Below are 24,360 nucleotides of genomic sequence, written 5' to 3'. Positions count from 1 at the left end.
ACGGAAGAATCCCATGTCTGTTTCTTCTCCTCGTCCACGTCAACCCACAGCTCCCCCCCCCCCCCCCCCCCCTCCCCTCACATCTTTCTCCTTGTCAACCCACAGCCCCCCAGTATTAACATCACCACCATCCTCTCCCTCACTCCTCTACTCACATCTTTCTCCTCGTCTTTCTTCTCCTCGTCCAGGTCAACCCACAGCCCCCACTTGCGATCGAGGTTCTGAATGATGCGTGCGGCCAGCTTGATGTCGTTTCTTGCCACCGCCTTGTGCACTGTCAGCCCGTTCACGGGCCGCACACGCAGCTTCAGCTCTCTGTTCAGCGTCGCACCCAGTTCACAGTCACGCAGCTGTTGGACACAGAACAAACTGTGATGTAAACACCGCTGAATTTCCCTTTTTCCCTGAAAGTGCTTCTGAAAACACCGCAGAAGTCTTGTTAAATATGTGACATATATCATCAAAAAAATCATTCTGTTGGGTGCTGTTTGAACATGCATTATCTCTAAGGGATTTCACAATCAATACCAAACAAGAGGGTCTTTCTGTGGGGTTTTATTGTGTGTCAAACGCCAGCATAGCATTTCCCTTCCTGTAACTTCATATGGAATTGCTTGCATTTTGTCTCACTGTTCAAATACTCATGTTGTACCGTTTCTGAAATGAAGTTGACCAGATAGCAAAACATCAATGTTCAGGCAATTATATTGGTGACATTCAATCTCCTGTCACTCAAAAGTAAAATAGGTTACTTGGTGATTCTTTTTTGTTTTATTTTATTTTGTTGTGTTACAGTCTTAGTATTTCATTGTAGTGTGAAACATGCTCAAAATTCAGTAATATGCAAAATGTATTTCATCTACTGATGTTTTGGGAAACATTCTGTCGCAAACAATTGGTGGTATTTCCAGCATAACAATACAATCTGATGGCATGTACCCTGATGTTGTTGAGGTTCCAGCAGATGTCCTTTATGTTGACCTTCTTGGCAAAGGTCGCCCAACCACGACGGAAGAAGCAACGCTCGGGTTGAGGATCCTGTAAGGCCACCCGCATGAACCCTGGGTAGCGCTTGCAAAGCTGAAACATCCACAGAGAAAATTCACACTTAGTAAGTTGAAACTTCTGAAATAATGTAGAACAACAAATAAGCTTTGTTAGGAAGGACTTGGATGCTTTATTTCTAAAAGAAGACTCAGGAGTATTGTACCCTCACATAGAAAGAAGGGAGTGAGCACATGAATCCTCTCCCCTCCCACATATCCCAGAATTTTTGTTCACAATCTCTTTAAATTAACCCCCATTCTGTACAAGACTCCCTCCCTTTGAAGACGTGATTATGGGAGGTGGTGAATGGGGGAAGGTCCAGTGTACACATTGACCGGGCTACGTATGGCAGACCTGTTTACCCCCATAAGTGTTTTGGAGTAATGCTCAGCCCCAAAAATAGTAATCCTGGCACAAAAATAGTAATCATCCAGCATTCGTCGCCAATTACAATGCACATGACAACTGTGTCTGCGAAACGCAATCATGCACATATATCCATCATTCACAAACAAAACACATCAGTCAGTTTTTGTAGTCATCATAATTTCAAAGAAGATCACATCAAAAGCACATGCATCACTGATTCTTTTTCTTTTGCTCGTAGTAGGCCTTTTTCAGTGTGTCATGCCTGTACTTGCGCTTGCCGAATGAGTGAGGGCGAGACTTCACCACTAGAAGGCTCTCCAGCGTCTCATCAGACAGACATGATTATGATCTCTGGTCAGTTTTGTGCTTTTTCACCCCATTTTGCCATTGAAAAAAATATATGCCAAACATAAGAATTAATATTAAACAAGAAGAGCAAACGCTCGATCGAGACACTTTCGCAGTTCTGAATATTATATGAGGCATCAGATGGACAGGAAGAAATTGCTATTCACAACGCAATGAGTCACGTTCACATAAAATTTGAGCCCGGTCACTTTTATAGTTTCCGAGAAAAGCCCAACGTTAAGTTGTGTGTTGCCGAACAGAAAAGGCTAGTTATCTCCCTTGTTTTTCTGATAACGTTCGTAAAAGGCTACAGATGTAAATACTTTGATGTAAAGAATAATCCTACAAAGTTTCAATCACATCCGATGAACTTTGTCAAAGATATAAAATGTCTAATTTTTCCTTTGACGCTGACCTGTGACCTTGAAAAAGGTCAAAGGTCAACGAAACCATCGTTAAAGTGTAGAGGTCATTGGAGGTCACGACTAAACAAAATATGAGCCCGATCGCTTTGATAGTTTCCGAGAAAAGTCTAACGTTAAGGTGGTGTCTACGGACGGCCGGCCGGACGGCCGGCCGGACGGCCGGACGGACAGACTAACACTGACCGATTACATAGAGTCACTTTTTCTCAAGTGACTCAAAAAAAAAATTAAAATTTTTTAATTTTTTTTTTAACATTTTTTTTATTTATGAAAATCGTAGTCTTGACACGGATAGCGGAATGGCGTATTTTTTGCAGAAAATCGTAATAAATTACGCCAAAATCGTAAGGGTAAACAGGTCTGGTATGGTCTCCATCAGCACGTGACCAGGACTTACAGCCTCCACTTCCTGCTTGGTGATGGTGGGGGCCAGGTTGCGCAGGAAGATGGAGTTGGTCCGGTGGAGCGGACGCGGTCTGGGCGTCTCCTCCTCCTCTGGCTTGGTGTTCTCCTCCTTCTCCTCCCCCTCCTCACCTTCCTCCTTTTCTGAAAAAGAAAGAAAGATGAAAATGAAAATTTTCCAAAAAGGAGAAAAGAGTATCAAATGAGAAAGAAAAACACGTAAAGATTTGAATGAAATGTCTTGTTCCTGATTGAATTTGAAGAGAAGGCAGACAACCATGGAGCTGTTTACTGCCTAACATTAACAATGAATAAAACTTAAGGCAATGAGCGGCAGTAAAATTAAACTTGGAGTATACACGGAATAACCTAGTTTTCTGGGTAGTTATTGAAGAGGCTTATACAAATAAATGGAACAAATTTAAATACTAATGGACACAGCCGCCATATTGGATTTCTAGGAAACGGTTTTACAGCAACAACATACATCAGATATGCATAATATTTGGCACAAGGATACACATGACTTGTATCTGCAATCATATAGAACGATATTTTGACTAAAGACAGACCTGCCTACCCCCAAAATTACAAGGTGTAATGAGCCAAGCCAAAAAGAGTAATCTGGTGGAAGAAAGTGTAATCAAGATTCCATTCGGCAATCATTTCGCACATTGTCACTAAAGTCTTCTGCTCGGACAATTTCTCCCTCCAGTTTTGTTACTGTATCACTCAACTTCCTGATAAAGAAACAGGTAATTTGAACGTCTTTTGTCTTTTGGTTTCTATTAGCTCTCTTTACTGCATCCTTGTGATAATTTGTCCCGATGTGCTATGCACAGTCATATTTTCCAATGTGTGCACACGAAAAGTCACTGTGGCAAAGGGAACACAAGACGTGCTTTGGTCCTTTTAGTTAAGGTCCTAGGCATGGCCACGATTCCATTTAGCTGCCTTTGTATTTCTGTTGAATGGCTGTCTTCTTTCTCACAGCAATCCTTTTACCACCACTGTGACCAGCTTCCTCGTCAGATTTGTCTGTCTCATGGGGACTCAGATTTTCCACGCGTCGCTAATGCATTGCAATGCGAACGGCGTCGTCTATCTTGTATGTGGCTGAACCAGTGATCGCGCTAGGTATTTTTCAAACTGGTATGACGTCATGAGCTGGCTACAAGGCTCTCACGAAAATCGGTAAGCTTGCCAAGGCAACCAGCAAAAGACAAACAATGACTTACAATACATTAAATCAATATGTCAGTGATATGCGGACGTTTTTTTTCTCCCCCCCTCAAAGCAACTGTCGCACAACTTGACAGTGACACATCAGCAGCCGCTGTGAGAGAGAGAGAGAGAGAGAGAGAGAGAGAGAGAGAGAGAGAGAGAGAGAGAGAGAGAGAGAGAGAGAGAGAGAGAGAGAGAGAGAGAGAGAGAGAGAGAGAGAGAGAGAGAGAGAGAGAGAGAGACTTCCGAAATAAAATAGGAAAGCAAATAGTAATCACGCAACTGGAAGACTTACTCACTAGTTACTTACTGTTACAGTTTCACTTTCGCCTAGTCTTTGTTGTCAAAAAGTTTTCACGCGCAGAGCCAACAGCATTTCTATGACTTAGCGATTTTGAATGGTCTTCGAGAGATGAATGTTGAAAATTTCGACAACCTCTTGTGTAACCATTTTTTTGACGTGTTTTTTTGCAGTCTTCACAAAACATGAGAAAGTTCTCCCCCTCCCCCTCTGTCCGCAACCACAGAAACTCTTTGCACCATTTTTCCTGAAATCGTTTGACAGTGGAAGATGCCGATGTTGGTTTCTTTGCCGCCGCTTGAGACTCGGGCTCTGCAGATGTACTAGGCCGTGAAGTACTTTCACTTTCAGTTCCTTCATTCAAAGGCCTTTTCTCACCTCTTGGGGGTAGAAAAGACAGTAAAGATCGTTGCTTCCACATCGCAATCGACTCGCCTCACAATAATCAACTGTATGTAGACAAAGATCTAAGCTGGTGTGAGTACGTGATTTCCCGGTATGATGCTATGTCGGCTATAGTTATAACATAAACTGAAAGATTTTACGATGAACCGGGAACCGAAAGAAATGGCGCGAAAAGTATGATGTCTGATTTTTGACGTCATGTTTGACACCTTGACATCAAGTGTCATCAATGGAGACATAATCGCAACATTGTAGCGCTGTCACAACAAGCCATCCAAATCTCTCTCTCTCTCTCTCTCTCTCTCTCTCTCTCTCTCTCTCTCTCTCTCTCTCTCTCCTCTCTCTCTCTCTCTCTCTCTCTCTCTCTCTCTCTCTCTCTCTCTCTCTCTCTCTCCTCTCTCTCTCTCTCTCTCTCTCTCTCTCTCTCTCTCTCTCTCTCTCTCTCTCTCTCTCTCTCTCTCTCTCTCTCTCTCTCTCTCTCCACCTTATTGAGCTTTGTATGGAGCATTTAACTGAGTATACGGGCCAAGGCTATCACGTTCACAGCTCAACTTATATAGCCTATGATTACAGCCCGTATAGCTCTAAGCAGAGATCTGCTACAGTGACGGAAAGAATGCTATCTTCCGTCCCCTATAGGCGACGAAATAGGTCACACTTTTGAGTGGAAAATGCTTCGACGCCGGAGCGGGTACTGGACCCAGTGCGGTTCTAGTGCAAGTGCACTACAAAGGGTCCAGTACCCGCTCCGGCGTCGAAGAATTTTCCACTAAAAAGTGCACAAAATTTGACCTATTTCGTCGCCTATAGGGGACGGAAAGAATGTCATTTCAATGGTGTGATAGCATTCTTTCCGTCACGTGACATCATAGGCTATATAAGTTGAGCTGTGAACGTGATAGCCTTGGCCCGTATACTCAGTTAAATGCTCCATACTAAAGCTCAATAAGGTGCACCCTCTCTCTCTCTCTCTCTCTCTCTCTCTCTCTCTCTCTCTCTCTCTCTCTCTCTCTCTCTCTCTCTCTCTCTCTCTCTCTCTCTCTCTCTCTCTCTCTCTCTCTCTCTCTCTCTCTCTCTCTCTCTCTCTCTCTCTCTCTCTCTCTCTCTCTTGCTCTTTTTCTCTCTGTCTCTGTCTCTCTCTGTCTCTCTCTCTCAATCTCTCTCTCTTTCTCTGTCTCTCGCTCTTTCTCTCTCTGTCTCTGTCTCTCTCTGTCTCTCGTCTCTCTCTTTCTCTCTCTCTCTTTCTCTCTCTCTCTCTCTCTCTCTCTCTCTCTCTCTCTCTCTCTCTCTCTCTCTCTCTCTCTCTCTCTCTCTCTCTCTCTCTCTCTCTCTCTCTCTCTCTCTCCCCCCCCTCGTACTGACAAACGATTTTTGTAATTACTACTTTTTTTTTTACCGGTCAAACCAAATAACAATCGGTACGTCTGACCGACATCCACTTTTTTTTCCGGTATTGGCGAATCTTAACCGGTAAAATACCGGAAATTACCGGTAAACGCGATCCCTGTGAACAGACCGGAAATGACCGGATATTGCCCAAACGATCTCGCGCAGGTGCAAACGCAAGCTCTGCGAGAGCAACAATACTGATCGGATTTACATCGAGATGAGATGCGAAAAATCGTACTGTTGGTTTCTTAAAAATCGTACTTCCATTGTGGAAAGCGTGATGGCGTAGTTTGGGTTAACATTCATAGTAAATTACGCCCAAATCTTAAGGGTAGGCAGGTCTGCTAAAGACTACAGTTGAATTTAAATTATTTTTGTAATAAGAATTAATGAATTTCCAACTGCATATTCATTAATCTGTATTTCAAAAATTAATTTAAATTCAACTGTAGTTCTTTGTCACAATATCGTTCTATATGATTGTAGATAAAAGTCGTGTGTATCTTTGTGCCAAATATTAAGCATTTCTGATGTATGATGTTGCTGTAAAATATACTTTCTTTATTTGGTGTTTAACGTCGTTTTCAACCACGAAGGTTATATCGTGACGGGGAAAGGGGGGAGATGGGATAGAGCCACTTGTCAATTGTTTCTTGTTCACAAAAGCACTAAACAAAAATTTGCTCCAGGGGCTTGCAACGTAGTACAATGTATTACCTTACTGGGAGAATGCAAGTTTCCAGTACAAAGGACTTAACATTTCTTACATACTGCTTGACTAAAATCTTTACAAAAATTGACTATATTCTATACAAGAAACACTTAACAAGGGTAAAAGGAAAAACAGAATCCGTTAGTCGCCTCTTACGACGTGCTGGGGAGCATCGGGTAAATTCTTTCTCGTCGGACGTCCCAACCAATATGGGACTCCCCCTAACCAGCGGGGGGCACCATGGACCATGCCTTATATGGCATAGTTTTGTTTTAAGAGTTACCTCCCCATGTTACCATGTATGAGTGCTTCAATACCTTAGCAACAAAATGAAGTTATTGCTATCTATGTGAGTTGGGTAAGAATATGTAATTTAACCGTTTCCTAGAAATCAAATATGGCGCTGTGTATGCCAGTTTCCATAGCGACGGCAATCTATGTTCTTTAGTTTTCGCAATTTTTTCATTTCTTTATATAAGTCACTTCAATAACTACCCAGAAAACTAAGTTACTCCAGACAGGTTTCACAGTCTTCAGAGTCGGGTATGTCCCTGACTTTGATATTAAATAAAATGTTTCGTTTTGTTTAGTCGTGAATTTTCACTGGTCTATGTCGAATGTCCTCGGAATTTACATATGAAAAATAAACTTTGATCGAATTCAAGTCAAGTTTGTATTCCCCACCTGCAAAAGAGGTAGGTCGGTCGTGAGAAATGAGACGGACACGATTTCCCTTTTTAGCCACATTGCAATAGACAAAGGCACCAGTACAAAAACACACAAAGAAATCCAGTTAAAAGTACATTAGAAACCAAAGAACAGAGATAGATGAAAGATAGATGAACACACTTAGTTAAAAAAAAACAATGAATGTGTTTATATTTATTCGATACAATCGCATGAGAAGTAAACGGTCTTTTTTCTAAATGTGTCCGTCTCAAAAACATTAATTACAAATCTGTTCAGTTTGAATGGCTGTCAAAAGGTTTGGACGTAAAATGCTTTTAATAAGTAGGAATTTACATCAAATCACGACATGAAATGGTTTTGAAAGGCTAACTACGGCTTATTCTACTTGCGCTTGGTCATTTTGTCACTCGGGCAAGGTGTCCGTCTCATTTTTTCTCACGACCGCCCTGCAGACAAATCGTCTGTTATAACCGCCATACACAGCAAATTGTCATGATGCGACCAATTTTACACTTCCTATCCGTTGTCAGGCAGATGATCAACTGGCTGACTAAAGAATTTTTCGGCATGTGTTTTATTTCAGAACACGTTATTTACTGTCTGTCTCTGAAAACCTTGAATTCTCACGACCGCCCGGCACTACTAGATTGACGGTCATTTCCAGGCATGAAAACAACCGGAGGTGAAACAAGTCGCGTAAGGCGAAAATACAATATTTAGTCAAGTAGCTGTCGAACTCACAGAATGAAACTGAACGCAACGCAACGCAGCAAGACCGTATACTCGTAGCATCGTCACTCCACCGCCCGTGGCAAAGGCAGTGCACGTGGAATGGACAAGAAGAGCGGGGTATTCGTTGCGCTGAGAAGGATAGCACGCTTTTCTGTACCTCTCTTCGTTTTAACTTTCTGAGCGTGTTTTTAATCCAAACATATCATATCTATATATTTTTGGAATCAGGAACCGACAAGGAATAAGATGAAAGTGTTTTTAAATTGATTTCGGGGAAAAAAATTTGATAATAATTTTTATATATTTAATTTTCAGAGCTTGTTTTTAATCCGAATATAACATATTTATATGTTTTTGGAATCGGCAAGTGATGGAGAATAAGATAAACGTAAATTTGGATCGTTTTATAAATTTTTATTTTTTTTTACAATTTTCAGATTTTTAATGACCAAAGTCATTAATTAATTTTTAAGCCACCAAGCTGAAATGCAATACCGAACCCCGGGCTTCGTCGAAGAGTACTTGACGAAAATTTCAACCAATTTGGTTGAAAAATGAGGGCGTGACAGTGCCGCCTCAACTTTCACGAAAAGCCGGATATGACGTCATCAAAGACATTTATCAAAAAAATGAAAAAAACGTTCGGGGATTTCATACCCAGGAACTCTCATGTCAAATTTCATAAAGATCGGTCCAGTAGTTTAGTCTGAATCGCTCTACACACACACACAGACAGACGCACATACACCATACCCTCGTTTCGATTCCCCCTCGATGTTAAAATATTTAGTCAAAACTTGACTAAATATAAAAAGAGGAAAATAAAGTGGGGGCCTGGGGGCCGCAGTAGGCCCCCAGTGGGGTCGAGGGGCAACGCCCCTTGTGGGGGCCAGGGGGCAAAGCCCCCCTGAAGCTGAAGGGGTTTCAGCATTTCTGAGCCTTAAAATGGGCATATTTATATATACACAAGCTTTATAAGGCCCCCTGAAACTAAAGGGGCTGTAGGCATTTCAAAATCTGAAATTGGCATTAAATAACCATACGTATACGAACAAGCTTGCATGGGGCCCTTGAAAATATAGGGGCTCTAGCTTTTCAAAATATTGAAATGAGTATTAAATTGTTAGCTTGTATGAGGACCCCTTTGAAAACTTTAACACTAAATTGGAATCTAAAAAGATTATAAAGAATATCAGTATTATTGACACACAATTCTCACAGAAATTTAAGCAAGACAAAGACATGCTCAAACATAGCATTTTGTTGTTCATGTCTGTCATAACATACACACGATTGTTAGTACTTTTAACACACAAACAGTGATGACAACACATATAATCATGCAATTTACTTTGCACAATGCAGCTCCCTTGTAGCTTAATATATCCTCACTTTCATATCCTCAGTCCAATTGATCCAGGGTAGAAATCAGGCTATTTTCAAAAGTTTCATCCAGTCTAGTAAATGTTGTACAATGCAAGGAAGTTCCGCTTGTGGCACTTTGTGTCAACCCGTACGAAATGAACATATATGAACATATAAGAGACATATAAGAAACCTATAAGTTTCTTATAAGAAACATATAAGTTTCATATATGACAAGTAAAAAGCTATGTATGTCAGTTGTAGGAATAGGTTTCTTATAAGTCTCTCATATGAAAAAGACCCCAATTCATATAAGAATCATATATGAATCATATAAGAGAACCTGCACTTCCAGAAACCTATAGTTCTCTTATATGTTTCTTATATGAATCTTATATGACTCTTATATGAATCATCACTTAGTTTCTGCATAGGAGAATTCAGGACTTAGAAAAAATATTGGACAATGCTAAATTACTGGCAATACTGGCTTTCATATATGTTTCATATATGAACAGGAAGTGGATGGTTTGCCTTGAGCATTATCTCCCCCTGACTGAACGGCCATCTTTGTGACAGCAGCTCTGTGAGGATGTTTAGCAGAAAATCAGTGAAAGAGCAGGACTAAAATGCAAAGTTCTTACAGAAATAATTGGACTTGATGTATGAATATGTGAAGAGAATGTTTATGTCATGCTGATGTTTGTGGGTGGCTGGCAGCCCAACCAACCCAACAGCTTGACACTGACAGGTTTGTGTTTTTATTCAAAATCCAGAATTTCCCTCCATTATTTGTTTTACTTTACAGTTCTGGTTCTGCATCAGGTGATCAAATCATGTTTACCAGCATTACTTTGGTTCAAGCAACAAGAAACTGTGACAGCTGTGCATATTCAAGAAAATTATTTGTGGCTGTAACTTGTTTGTTGTTTCTTGTTCATAATTTCAAGTTTCAAAGTATTGGATTTGAAGAGGACAATGAACATGTCTTACTCCTCTTCTTGTGACCAGTGATTTAGAGATCTGTTTGTTTTTGCCCTCAAAATAAACACAACTTCAGTAAAGATATGTATATATACTGAACCAAAAGGTATTTTGCAGTTGGATTCATTATAATTCAAAGTCAAGACAGTTAAATTGGGTTAACCAGGTGTTATTTCCCTTGTAAACACAAATGTAGGTCAAGGTCGTGTGTCTAGTATGAGACATATAAATATCATATATGAGACATATAAGAATCCTATAAGGGAGATGTAGGTTTCATATAAGATTCTTATAAGTCTCATATATGAACATTTCATATAAGAGACCTAGATATCTTTCTTATAAGAGAATATAAGATTCATATAAGAGACCTATATGAGCTCAGGTTATAGGTTCATATATATGATTCATATAAGTTTCTTATAAGAATTTACCTCATTTGCATTTAAAATACCTATAAGCCACATATATGAAATTGTCATACAAGACTCTTATAAGAATCTTATATGAAATTGGGTCCAATTTCTTATAAGAACGTTTCGTACGGGAAGGTGTGCCTGAAGTGCCACGAACCCACGACTGCCGTACTTCAATGTCTTCGTACATGTATGTATGCGACACAGAATGCCTTGCCTCTCACCTACACTTTCCTGATAACGTCGCCAATATGACAGCCATCGTATTCTCGGTCAAGCCAGTTCCACCTCCAATCGTTCTTCAGTCCTTCTATGATCCGATTCGCGGCCCCACGCTGTGGAAATCGCCACATTTCATCTGTTAGAGGGTCATCGCAAACTTTGGAAACCTCCGAATTTCCAAGAGAAAAATTTGTTCAAGTCGATCCGTTTGCGGACTCGGCAATTTACGGTTTATCCAATTGTCTGTTGAGCAGTGGCGGGGGTAACGCTTGCCACGTCTTTCGTTTTGCCTCTTTCTTTGGGGGGTCTTCTTTTTTTCCCGGCGGAAATTTAAAAAAAAAAAGCGAAAGTTTGACAAAACAACGGCGGAAATTCCGCTGAAAAGAGAAAGTTTTCATGCCTGCATTTCTTACCAAATGTTAAGCAGATTCATGTGTAAAATAGCAACATTCAATGACTGTGTCTGATCAATGCCTGTGGTTTTTTCAATCCTTGAATGTACTGCAATGTGAATGTTGTGGTCAAGTGAGAGTTTTAAAGACATCGCCGTACGTTTTTCAACACTTTGATGACGTCAGACAGCAGATTGAAAACGTTTCAACTTGGAATAACAGCCAGTCACGATCATATAGGACCGATCTTTTTGAAATTTTACATGAGAGTTCCTTGTAATGATATCCTCAGACATTTTTTTCATTTTTTCGATAAATGTCTTTGATGACGTCATATCCGGCTTTTTGTAAAAGTTGAGGCAGCACTGTCACACCCTCATTTTTCAAACAAATTGATTGAAATTTTGGCTAAGCAATCTTCGACGAAGGCCGGACGTTTGTATTGCATTTCAGCTTGGAGGCTTAGAAATTGATTAATGACTTTGGTCATTAAAAATCTGAAAATTGCAATTAACATATATTTTTTATAAAACGATCCTAAATTACGTTAATTTTATTCTTCATCATTTTCTGATTCCAAAAACATATAAATATGTTATATTCGGATTAAAGACAAGCTCTGAAAATTAAAAATATAAAAATTATGATTAAAATAAAATTTACGAAATCGATTTAAAAACACTTTCATCTTATTCCTTGTCGGTTCCTGTTCCAAAAACATATAGATACTAGATGATTACCCGCTTCGTCGGGTGGATCGCGAGACGGAGTATGCAGCGTGGCGGTTCGCAATCGCGAGACGGAGTATGCAGCGTGGCGGTTCGCCGGCTACGCCAGCTTAGAGCACGTGTTGACGAGATTGACGCCACACGAAGGAAGGAAGATAAACGCGCAAAACACTGGAGAAGATAAGGAAGAGTTACTGGAAATGGATCTACAGAAAAACCAATATCGGTTCACCGCGCCGCGCTTAGAGCACGTGTTGAAAATTTTCATCGACCAGATTGTGTCCGGGGTCTATCTGAATATGCCCACCAAATTTGAAGCAGATCCATCGAGAACTTTGGCCGTGCATCGCGAAGTGACAGACAGACAGACAGACACACACAAGCCGTATATAGATATAGATGATATGTTTGGATTAAAAACACGCTCAGAAAGTTAAAACGAAGCGTACAGAAAAGCGTGCTATGCAGCACAGCGCAACCACTACCGCACTAAACAGGCTCGTTAATTTCACTGCCTTTTGCACGAGCGGCGGACTACGGTCATTGTGAAATAATGCAGTGCGTTCAGTTTCATTCTGTGAGTTCCACAGCTTGACTAAATGTAGTAATTTCGCCTTACGCGACTTGTTTTAACTTTCCAAATGCCAAACTTTAGGGCAGTGTTTTTGACTCACCTATGTAATGGTGAGTATTAGGATTCACATGTGTCCGTCCCCATGTCCGTAGACAAAAAAACACCTTAACGTTGGGGTTATCTCTGATGTGTTTCAAGCTAGACCTCTAAAACTGTGCACACTTTTAGGGTGTAAGGATCTCATCTTGCTCTAAGTAGGGCCAACACTCTCGATGGTCTGCATCTCCTCAACTTGGATTTAAAAAAAAAATCAAAATGTGCGCTGATGTTCAAGTGGAAATGGCAAGACTCAGTGTCAGAGAACAGTCCTTGGTTGTTGTTAACCACCTTTTCACCATTGGCCAAGGTTACCTCTTCCTCTCTGATTCTTGTGCCAATTAAGGTTCAGTCTGCAGTGGATATACTGGGACAGCGTCCAGGTACTATGCCACAGTTCAGTCTGTAGTAGATATACTGACACAGCGTCCAATTACTATGCCACAGTTCAGCCTGTAGTGGATATATACTGGGACAGCGTCCAGGTACTATATCACAGTTCAGTCTGTAGTGGATATACTGGGACAGCGTCCAGGTACTATGTCACAGTTCAGTTTGTAGTGGATATACTGGGACTGCGTCCAGGTACTATGCCACAGTTCAGTCTGTAGTGGATATACTGGGACTGCGTCCAGGTACTATGCCACAGTTCAGTCTGCAGTGGATATACTGGGACTGCATCCAGGTACTATGCCACAGTTCAGTCTGTAGTGGATATACTAGGACTGCGTTAAGGTACTCTGCCACAGTCTTTGAGGACGTCTTTTCCGTTTTTGTGATAGTTGGGGCGGAACTGTCAAGTAATCTTTGACTCAGTCGGGACTTTGATATTGCATTAGAGCTAGGTAGCTTGAAAATAAGCGAATAAGTTCGCTCATTAAAATTGTCATCAAAAACAAATATTTCATTACAGATTCAAACATTACTGCATTGTACTTCTTATCTTTTTCTGATTTAAAATATATATATATATACATATGTAATGTTTACTTTAAAAACGCGTTCAGAATTAAAGAAAACAGGTTGAGTATGCTTCGCGGAGACGAGTGTGACCCGTGACGGTTTTCGGGCATGGTTAACCGAGACTATCTGAATTTAGTCTCGCCGATGACTGTTTTTTTGAGTTTATCCTTCAATTTGATGCCTGTAGATTGACTACAGGTTTATATATCACTTCACGCGACTTGTTTTACATTTCGTCAAGTTATGTAAGTTCAGAATTGTATTATTAAATTTGTTACATAACATTCTAAAAATTGCAAAGAATAATAACACTTTTGATTACATATTCAAAAGTCATTGAATTGTATCCTTTCGATTTCCTGGATCCCAATGTATAAACAGATATGTCATGCTTAGTGTGAAAATCTGCTCAAATGAGAAAAATCGCCTTTTTTGTTCATATGCATCGCAGAGGCAACCCGTCTCGGTCTTCTGCTTTCGGCTAGCCAAATCTCACTAGCATTGTTAATGACTCGTCCCTGGTTCCAATGTTGATCTTTTAGTTTCAAACCAACTTAATGTTTTATTATCGCTTCACATGACTTGTTCGGTATTTTTTTCGCTGTCATGATGTCACCATTTAGAGGGTAGGGTTACATTTTCAGGTATTTATTTTTAAGAATATGTAACTTTTTTTCCAAGATCGTTTTATTTTTATTGGTCAATGATTCTACTTTAAAAAAAAAAAAGAGAAATGGAGTGCGATTGACATTGTTACTTTTTTAAGGTATGCTCATGACGTGCATCACAGCGAAATAGCAGTTCAGAAGAACGAAATTCCCATAATTAGTCCTTATTTGCTGCTTTTTTCACTGAGCTCGGAAATGATATTTTGCTTGCATTGTTATTGCTTAATTTATTAAAGCCTCTGGGCAGTATTTTTTGAATAAATGGTTATCAAATTCTGTTCAAGTCTATCCCTTTGTTTGATCGGGTACTGTAACAAGATATCACATTATGTCGACAAGAATGTGTCTGCATACAGATGTTTTTCTTGATTCCATCCAGGAGGATGTAAGGCTTGAATAAAAACATTATTTCAAAGGTCTGTGTCAAGGTTGATTTTGTTGAAAAAAAGGAAGTCTGTGATTCAAGATTGTGAAACCTGCCTGCATGTATTTTCCATGTTCCATTTTGGTCATTCTGGTGCCGCTCATTGCCTTAACACACTTTTCAAACCTACGACTCATACAGAGTTATAGTTGAATAAAAAGGGCAAAGCCCATACGACTCACATGCTTTACACATTTTTCCTACCAAAATACATGTGACCTTGATCCAAGGTCAAGGTCATCCAAGGTCATGCAACACAAAGCTGTTAATTCAAGACATAGGAAGTACAATGGTGCTTATTGGCTCTTTCTACCATGAGATATGGTCACTTTTAGTGGTTCACTACCTTATTTTGGTCACATTTCATAAGGGTCGAAGTGACCTTGACCTTGATCATATGTGACCAAATGTGTCTCATGATGAAAGCATAACATGTGCCCCACATAATTGTTAAGTTTGAAACAGTTATCTTCCATAGTTCAGGGTCAAGGTCACTTCAAAATATGTATACAATCCAACTTTGAAGAGCTCCTGTGACCTTGACCTTGAAGCAAGGTAAACCAAACTGGTATCAAAAGATGGGGCTTACTTTGCCCTATATATCATATATAGGTGAGGTATTGAATCTCAAAAACTTCAGAGAAAATGGGAAAAATAGCTGTTTTTTAGACAACATTTATGGCCCCTGCGACCTTGACCTTGAAGCAAGGTCAAGATGCTATGTATGTTTTTTGGGGCCTTGTCATCATCCACCATCTTGCCAAATTTGGTACTGATAGACTGAATAGTGTCCAAGAAATATCCAACGTTAAAGTTTTCCGGACGGACGTCCGGACGGACGGACGGACGACTCGGGTGAGTACATAGACTCACTTTTGCTTCGCATGTGAGTCAATAAAAAGGAAAAATTCCTCCAAATGGATAAATGAATAACAAATAAAAACAGCAAGCACTTGATCGACCCCGGTAAGCTCAAAGGGATTCTGCACTCATAAAAGTTAAATTGGTCAAGACATAGCCTAAGACAGTAGCCACTCAGAAGCAGTAGTGTGGTAAGCCAGCAGCTGCAGGCTCCCTGAATGCCATGCGGTAATAAGTTCTCTGTCCCGCTATAGCATGGCATAAATTGCGGTTAGCAGCAAAGTGCGCATAACTATGTGCAGGCTGGCTGTCCCTGTTGGTAGCCAAACCATTCCTTCTGACCTATCTACCAGTCAGACATTTTCTGTAGTTCCTTACCTTTGTTGTTAGGTGTGGTTTTGTCTTCCTGTTTCTCTTTGTCTTCCGACGTTCCGTTTGCCGCTGCTGCTGCTGCCGCCGCTTCTGTGCCAGGTGGCAAGGGTTCCTCCTCCAGGCCTGATGACACACAGTGTAAACATACCTTCATTCCCATGTAAATGATTGTGTACACCATCTCAGATCTGTCCAGGCTTTTACATGAAATAAGTGCTCCCTTTTCTCTTGGACATAATTATACCAGGACTGGGTGGCCGAGTGGTAACGCACTTGCGCTCGGAAGCGAGAGGTTGCGAGTTCGACCCTGGGTCAGGGCGTTAGCAATTTTCTCCCCCCTTTCCTAACCTAGGTGGTGGGTTCAAGTGCTAGTCTTTCGGATGAGACGAAAAACCGAGGTCCCTTCGTGTATACTACATTGGGGTGTGCACGTTAAAGATCCCACGATTGACAAAAGGGTCTTTCCTGGCAAAATTGTATAGGCATAGATAAAAATGTCCACCAAAATACTCGTGTGACTTGGAATAATAGGCCGTGAAAAGTAGGATATGCGCCGAAATGGCTGCGATCTGCTGGCCGATGTGAATGCGTGATGTATTGTGTAAAAAAAATTCCACCTCACACGGCATAAATAAACCCTGCGCCTTGAATATGTGCGTGATATAAATTGCATAAAATAAAAAATAAAAAATGTATTTTTTACAAGTAAAATGACTATTTCTAAGAATACTCACCTCAATTTAACTAATAGGAGTTACCTTACTTACGAGTGCTAGACTGAGAAGCGTCCTATGTTACCAGTACTAGACTGTAAACAAGGTCGCTAACTCTAGATTTCCGTCGGTATACCATTTAGGGGAGTAGTCTCCCTTTGTCGGTAGTACCTCTCTGCGCATGTGCCAATGCCCATAATCCCCAGTTTCAATTCGAAGCTATTAAGTCAATAGCGGGGTTGGTGGGAGGGTCTCTGGTTAAATTGAGGTGAGTATTCTTAGAAATAGTCATTTTACTTGTAAAAAATACATATTTCTTTCGAATACATCACCTCAATTTAACTAATAGGAGAATAGATAACAGGCTGGAGGGTTGACTTTCGATCGGTAATCTAGTGTCACCTCACCCGACTCAGCCCATTTGTCCGGAATCCCCCCTGTAAAATCGGGGGAAGAAAAGGATAGATCATCGGACTGAGAAGCAAGAAATCCTGAGTCGGGCGAGTGGCAAGTTGCATTGTTGCCACTGTGTCAACTTGCTCCAGAAAGGGACAATCGAAAGAAAGTCCCACCTGTCAATGTAGAGCTGGTTTCTACTCGATGGTCGTTACTATTCCTCTGATCACTTGTCTTAATCAATGTTGGGTTATGGTTATGACTTGCCATTATGCGCCTTGAGCGACCCAACTCCCCAGCAACGTAAAGTTCTGCAGGCGGATCAGGTGAACGACCTAAAAGATGAGGAATGGTCAGAGATAACAATTCCTCTAATACCTTGAACTTATCACCAAGGTGCGTCTCTGCGACTGATCCTCCATTTAAGGGAGATTGACAGAGTTTCCAGAGATCCTGTAGAATTCTGGTCTGAGGCACCACTTTCCATGGCAAACAATTGTGCCAGTCGCATGAATGAATATATATATCCTCTCTGAATTTACCTCTCTAATGAGGATGGTAGGCACAGATACCAGAGTAAATTCAGGCTGACTTAGCTGTTCCTCCTGCGTGACAGGAAGTAAGCGCAAGTGCGCTCAGCAGTACGGTCACTGTCTGCACCTTACCTGTGCCTGTCTCAACGCATGTGGGGGCTATAAGCCTACCCTTAATGGTTATAGGTACCATTTGTCCTAGAATAGCCAGTGAAAGACAGCCAGCTGTATTGCCTTTACCCAAGGGGAAAACCTGCTTCTTACTTTGAAATTCCACACTTATAGCGTGAGGGGGTCCCCAGTGACCATGGGCATCTCTGAGCCCTTATTGGCTAAATGACCGCTCTTGTCTTACTCAAGAGGGTGCCATGCCTGGCATGCAACTCACTGAGAGGTCCCATTTGTGATTTCAGCAGGACCGTTTTCTGGCTTGAACAGCCAGGTCCTTGATCTAGGTTTTCTGTAAATATGGTTGTAGGTGGCATCTGCTGGGTTGTCTGCCCAGCATAGGTTTTGTGGGTTCTGGGACACTCCAGATTTCTGTAGAGCTCACAAGTTCTTAGATGACTATGCAGTGATGTTCTCCGGCCTATGGCCGAAGGTGCACTATCTTGGGCTGATGCAAAGTTCTGCCCCCTGGTAGTTGAACTCACAAAGATGTCTTATGTTGTGATCTCAGTAGTACTTCTGCCTAGATCACCCAAGTCCATATCTGGATTTTCAGTAGGCGTGGCTGTGGGCGGCAAGTGTTGCATTGTCTGACCAGCATAGCTTTGTGAGCTCTGGGGCACTTCAGCTGTTTGTGGAGCTGAGCTCTAGGGTGACTATGCAGAGTTGTTTTCAGGCCCCTGCCTGAGGCAGGAGGTGTACTCTCTTGGTCTGATGCATAGTTCTGACTTGACAAAGGTCTTAGTCAGCACCCGAGTTGCCACGTTTCTCGCCCAAAAACGACGCGTAGCCGTAGACTGGGAGTGAGTGAGATAGGCTGGTGTGGTATTCCTGGCTCCAGCTAGGATCTCACTGTGTCTCTACCTCAGGCTCTTCGAGCGAGGGAGAAAAGGCTGGTGTGGTATTCCTGGCTCCAGCTAGGATCTCACTGTGTCTCTACCTCAAGCTCTTAGAGTGACACAACTTATACTCACCCAATAACCTTGTGTCACCGTAGACTGGGAGCGAGGGAGATAGCCTTGTGTGGTATTCCTAGCTCCTGCTAGGATCTCACTGTGTCTCTTTCCTCCAGCTCCTTTAGCTTTTGAGTCCAGGGATCTGAGAGTCTACATATGGATGGGATGGACACATTCACCCACTGTCAAAGGTATTGCCGCACTCATTATGCCTTTCGGGGGAGGAATACCTCTAGGTCTTATCTCTGTGGTCCAGGGATCTTAGAGCGCCAGTTGTAAGAGGCAAACGAAGCTTGTCCAATTCAAGGTTCGGTTGGAAGGGGTGGCTGAGCCTTCCCAAATCCAAGTGTGTCTGTGGCCGTACCCAATACCCCTAAAGGTAGAGGAAGCTCTTCTTGTTCCAGGAAAATTTGACTCAATGATGGAGGGACGTATGGTTTACCCAGTCCAAGATGTCTGGCAGCACTAATCAATCCGCATGGGCTGAGAGGTCCTCCTTGATCTATGAAATCTGGCCCATGGATCTCATAGTGCGGATGGCTGGCCAGACCTCAGACTATCTCTCAGTGTCCTTCCTGGAAAGTCCATGGAAAAACGGGCGGAGTCACCTTGGGAGACATTCCCTCTTTAGTCAAGTCTGTCCGTCTCTGAAGCATGACGTAGGTTGAGTGCTGTCCCTGTTGAAGGGTTTTGCCTTGACTTGGTTTGTTTGTTTGCTTAACGCCCAGCCGACCACGAAGCGCCATATCAGGGCGGTTCTTGACTTGGTCCAAGGATGATAACCATGAGGTTTTGTAGCCTAAGGACTGCCTGACCCTGGGGTAGGTTGTCTTCCAAAAGCTGCTGATCATCTCAGGGGCACCTGCCCAGTGATCTTAAACGGCCCATCCCTTCTCTAGGACGTCTACTGTCGTCTCTCCTGTTGATGCTTCTGCCAGAGTTGTTACCATTATCAGTCGAGATGTGACCTGTTACAGGTGTCGGACATCCTCTGTTGAGTGTCGACTGTACAATCTGACATTTCTATCATCATCCCCTGGCTGATGCGGGTGTCAGATGACATTCAGGAAGAAGGGGCAACTCTTACAAGTTGTTACGCTGAGTCCGTCCACAGGTCATGAAAGCATTCTGTACTTGACGATCTCAGAGCACTTCTTCCCCCGTCTCTGCGTTATCTCCAACAGCTCCCCGCCTTGTGATGTAGCCTGAACATGCTCACCCGTGTTGCCCGACGCTTGTATGGCAAGATTCTTGGGCCTGTTACCCTGTTGAACAAGCTCCACTCCAAGTGTGAGTGATCTTCAGAGTCGTTTCCTCAGGCAAATGTCTTGAGACACTTTGATTCCTCTTATCTTGGTACGCAGTGTCTGTCTTGTAGCTGTGTATCCGAAGGAGACATCTAGAGACCTCAAGAGCTTGCAGTATGCATGGAAACTGATGTGACTACTATACCCTGTTCAGTTGTCCACCGCTGTTTGACTGGTGATCTGTATGCAGATTGCAGGTGCCATCTTGTTACTGGTAGGGCGGCTCCCCGGTGTGAAGGTTGTAGCCTCTAACCATTAGCTCTCCATTCCAGGTGATGAAGATAACTAGGAGGCTCTAGGCATTCTCCTCACACTCCCAGACTTCTGTGTAGCCGGGCACTGCTGAATATGGTCAGGCGTGAAGTGTTGGTCTAGTTCCAAGAGCGTTAAACATTAGGTCTTCCTCAGTCCGTCAGGAGGTGGTAGACAGGCAATGGAGGGCGGGAGCTGTCCTTCCGGTGCTGAAGCATCGCTACAGGCAGTTGCAGCACTGAATACTGGTAGTCAAAATGCATGAAGCCACCATCATGATGGGGAACCCTGGCAAAGATAGTGGTGGGAGGGGCCCAGTCCTGTCAACAGCCGTGTTTCGGGGTCACCTCAAGGGAGAGGTTGCAGACGAGGCTGTAGCTACCTCAGGGAGATTCTACTCATGTTACGCCCAGTGGACGTCTTGCCTGACAGCTGGAGGGTCTGTCATAAGCTGTCGCAACGATCCTGGGAGTTATCAGGGCGAAAAGGAAGCCTGTCTCTTCCTGTGCTTACTGGAGGTATTCCCCCAGAGCGCCCGACATTGTCTGTTTGGTAATGTCTACGTATATATAAATACATGTCAATATGACTTAATTCCCCCTCGTACTGATAACGGCATGGATGTGCCAAGAGTTTATCCAGTACCTTTCTCATGAGAGTAGCCGCTCTGTCTAGGAGGCATAGTTAATTGTGTGTTGTAACAACATCCGTTTAGCAAATATGTTATATTTTCCATAATATGAAATGATAAACATTGTATCCCTTGTATGAACCTGACTAGAGCCAGTGTTATTTAAGGGCGGCCTCTTATTGTTAGGTCCTGTTGTCTACTTCTGAGAACCTAGTCGTAGGATTAGGTGACAACAGTAGAGATGTGGCCTTGTTAAAGGTCAAAGGCTTAGGTTTTGCCTACGAACCAGGAATAAGTAGAGGCATGACAACATTATAGGAAGCTCCCCTGTGAGTATTATTCAGAGCCTTGCTCGATCTTGCATGTTGTGAAAACTCAGCTGAGTGTAATACTCATGTGTTAACAACCAAGTTTATTCATGCCCCTAAGGCATGGTTTCAACTGTATATTATTCATAACATGTCATTCAAGTGTAATGTACATCAATTGTGCACTGGAACAGAACATAAGTATATATGTGTGCCTGTTCTAATTGAATTTGAAGAGCTGTCTCCTGGCACTGTGGTATCAACAGATTTTAGCTGAGTGTAAATCTCAAAGTGTAAACACTTGAGTTTATCCATAAGTTAAATCTTTTACCACTCAGATAGCTGATTTAAACACTCCATGAAAATGGAATTTGTAACATCAACTGACTTCTTTGATACCCTTTGCCAAGAAAAAAGGATTATATCCCAATAAAGATGTCCCATCTGTGTTTGCATACACTTTAATTCTTCCTTGTCAATTTAAAAAAAAAAAAAATTATTTTTTTTTAATTTTTTTTTATTTTTTATATATTTATATATATATAATGTACAAGTTAATCAAGTTAAGTTGGCAAGGAAAGTATTCTTTATCCAATTTGAAGAAGTACCACCACGTGGTCTCTGTGAGTCCACCATGATCATCTGATAAAAATACCAAAACCATAATCTGCCAACCGCAGAAAACATCGTTTCCCAGAAACATAGGAGAGAGAATTACTTGCCTTTCTCTGAGAGTAAAGGAAGTTCCCTCCGTAATATTCCCGGAGGCGCATATCTCAATCTCAGTGTTTGGTTTTCTTTCCAAGCGGGCGAGGTTTGTTGTTGTTATTCTTCGATACAACCCGCTTTCAGTTCTATCAGCGTTCAAGCGTACTGCGGTCCGTATCTACGCTGCCCGCAAAAGTCATCGCAGTTTGTAATGACCGAAGTATTCATACGCCATATGTAACATTCGCGGGCGCTCTGTGCCTTCAGTTCAATCAGCGTTCAAGCGTACTGCGTTCCGTATCTACGCTGCCCGCAAGAGTCATCGCAGTTTGTAATGACAGAAGTATTCATACGCCGTATGTAACCTTCGCGGGCGCTCGGTACTTTGTACGCCTAAAAATTCGGATCAGAAATGCGCTTCCGGTCGGGATAACGCGCATGGTAAACCTCGCTGTAGTCGATAAAAAGCTGTTAAAACGCAAAAAACTTCCGGGTAATTTCGAAGTTGAAGGTCTTGTTCGTATTCCTACATTGATGTGTAGGGTGACCTGCCGTTGCTTTCCATTGAAAGCGGCAAGGTAAGTTATCGTTCGCGGAGTTCTATTGCGCCAATGAAACCGGTCCAACCGCTGTAAATATCTGTTCGACATTCGTAACGACTGAGTAAAGAATAGTTGTCGTTCAATTGCATGTTCACTAGTTAAAAAAGACAAGTAACGGAGCCTGTCAGGCTCTGTGTGTCAACAAGGTATCATTGATGATTGAAGTACCTTCTACTTATGACCAAGTAACTTTGTTACATTTTTAAGCCGTTTCACTTTCATTTTCACGGTTCGTTACGTTGTTCAACGTGATGAATCATTGAATGTATACGGGCGTAGTAATCGCCCTTAAAAAGGAAAGCCCAAACCGTGATTGAAGGTGAATGTTGTAGTTCCTGTGAAGGAAGTCTTCTTAGACGGGAAAGGTCTAAATACACGTCTAGCTCCCCGTAGCAAGAAATTGAAACTGGGGATTATGGGCATTGGCACATGCGCAGAGAGGTACTACCGACAAAGGGAGACTACTCCCCTAAATGGTATACCGACGGAAATCTAGAGTTAGCGACCTTGTTTACAGTCTAGTACTGGTAACATAGGACGCTTCTCAGTCTAGCACTCGTAAGGTAACTCCTATTAGTTAAATTGAGGTGATGTATTCGAAAGAAATATAAAAGTGTAAAGTGTAAAGTGTAAGTGTAAAGCGCTCTGGGCTCGTCACCACGAGGTTTACGCGCTATATAAGTAATCGTTATTATTATTATTATTAAATAAATAAATCCCTGCGCTTAGAAATGTACCCACGGAATACCCGCGATATAAGCCTCATATTGATTAATCTATTTTAATAAATAAATGCTGGATGTTTTCTACAGTGATTGGAATTTTGTTGCTGAAATATTGAATATTGATGCAGGTGGCACAAACCAGATAAATGGAAAATTTTTAAGCAAATTTTCATTTGATTAATATACTTACCCAATTCTTATGAATGCATTGACTTCAGTCTCACATGCTAGATGTCGAAAAAACCACTCAAATTACCTGCCCTTAGTAGGGTGGTAACCAAGCTAAAAGCGACGCCATAGCCGTTGCTATGGCCTGACCTTGCTCAGTTACCCATAACACCCTGCGCACCACGTGAGCGCCAGCATCCGTAATAATCATTCGAGACTATCAAAACACCCCAAGGACATAAGCCAGCGGGGATGGATGGGAGGGTATTAACTATAAGAATTGGGTAAGTATATTGATCAAATGAAAATTTACTTAAAAATTTTCCATTAAATTACATATTCTTACTCCAATTCTTATGAATGCAGATTCCTCCTAAAGGCGGAGGGAACTTACTTATGTCCTTGAAAGAACCTGCTCTTCAGCAACCAAAGCCGGCAATGAACTGGAGCCGTCTAGCCGCGTGCAGGAGATATCCCGAAGATAGAAACTGATGAAAACATCGTCTGATCTCCAGTAAGCCGTTTGCAAAACGTCGCCTAAGCGACCCGAACGCAACACGGCAATAGAGGACGCCCACGCTCTGGCCTCATGGACTCGAGCTGAGCCGGTCAGAGGAAGGACTGAACGCCCCCCCGTCTCTTGAGCGAGCCACCACTCATATGCTTGTCGAATGAGAGTCGCAACCCATCTTGTGAGGGTCAATTTTGAAATATCCCTGTCATATTTTGTGTTCAATGAAATGAACAAAAGTTTTTGACTTTTAGCTCTAACCAACTGAGTGCG

At 42.0% G+C, this 24,360-nt stretch overlaps 1 protein-coding gene across 1 annotated transcript in view; it reads right to left on the bottom strand.

Annotated features, from left to right (window-relative positions):
- Positions 1 to 24,360, bottom strand: part of LOC138979831 (serrate RNA effector molecule homolog) — a 62,823-nt gene that overhangs the window by 8,359 nt on the left and 30,104 nt on the right. Inside the window, exons 12-15 of the mRNA XM_070352581.1 lie at positions 16,116 to 16,232; positions 2,587 to 2,735; positions 940 to 1,080; positions 156 to 350 (exon numbers count right to left, since the gene is read on the bottom strand). Of these exons, the coding sequence (XP_070208682.1) occupies positions 156 to 350; positions 940 to 1,080; positions 2,587 to 2,735; positions 16,116 to 16,232 (602 nt within the window). The remainder of the gene's footprint in view (positions 1 to 155; positions 351 to 939; positions 1,081 to 2,586; positions 2,736 to 16,115; positions 16,233 to 24,360) is intronic.

This window comes from Littorina saxatilis, linkage group LG11, assembly GCF_037325665.1.
Source record: "Littorina saxatilis isolate snail1 linkage group LG11, US_GU_Lsax_2.0, whole genome shotgun sequence".
Taxonomy (NCBI): domain Eukaryota; kingdom Metazoa; phylum Mollusca; class Gastropoda; order Littorinimorpha; family Littorinidae; genus Littorina; species Littorina saxatilis.
This window is presented reverse-complemented; position numbering and strand designations above follow the sequence as displayed.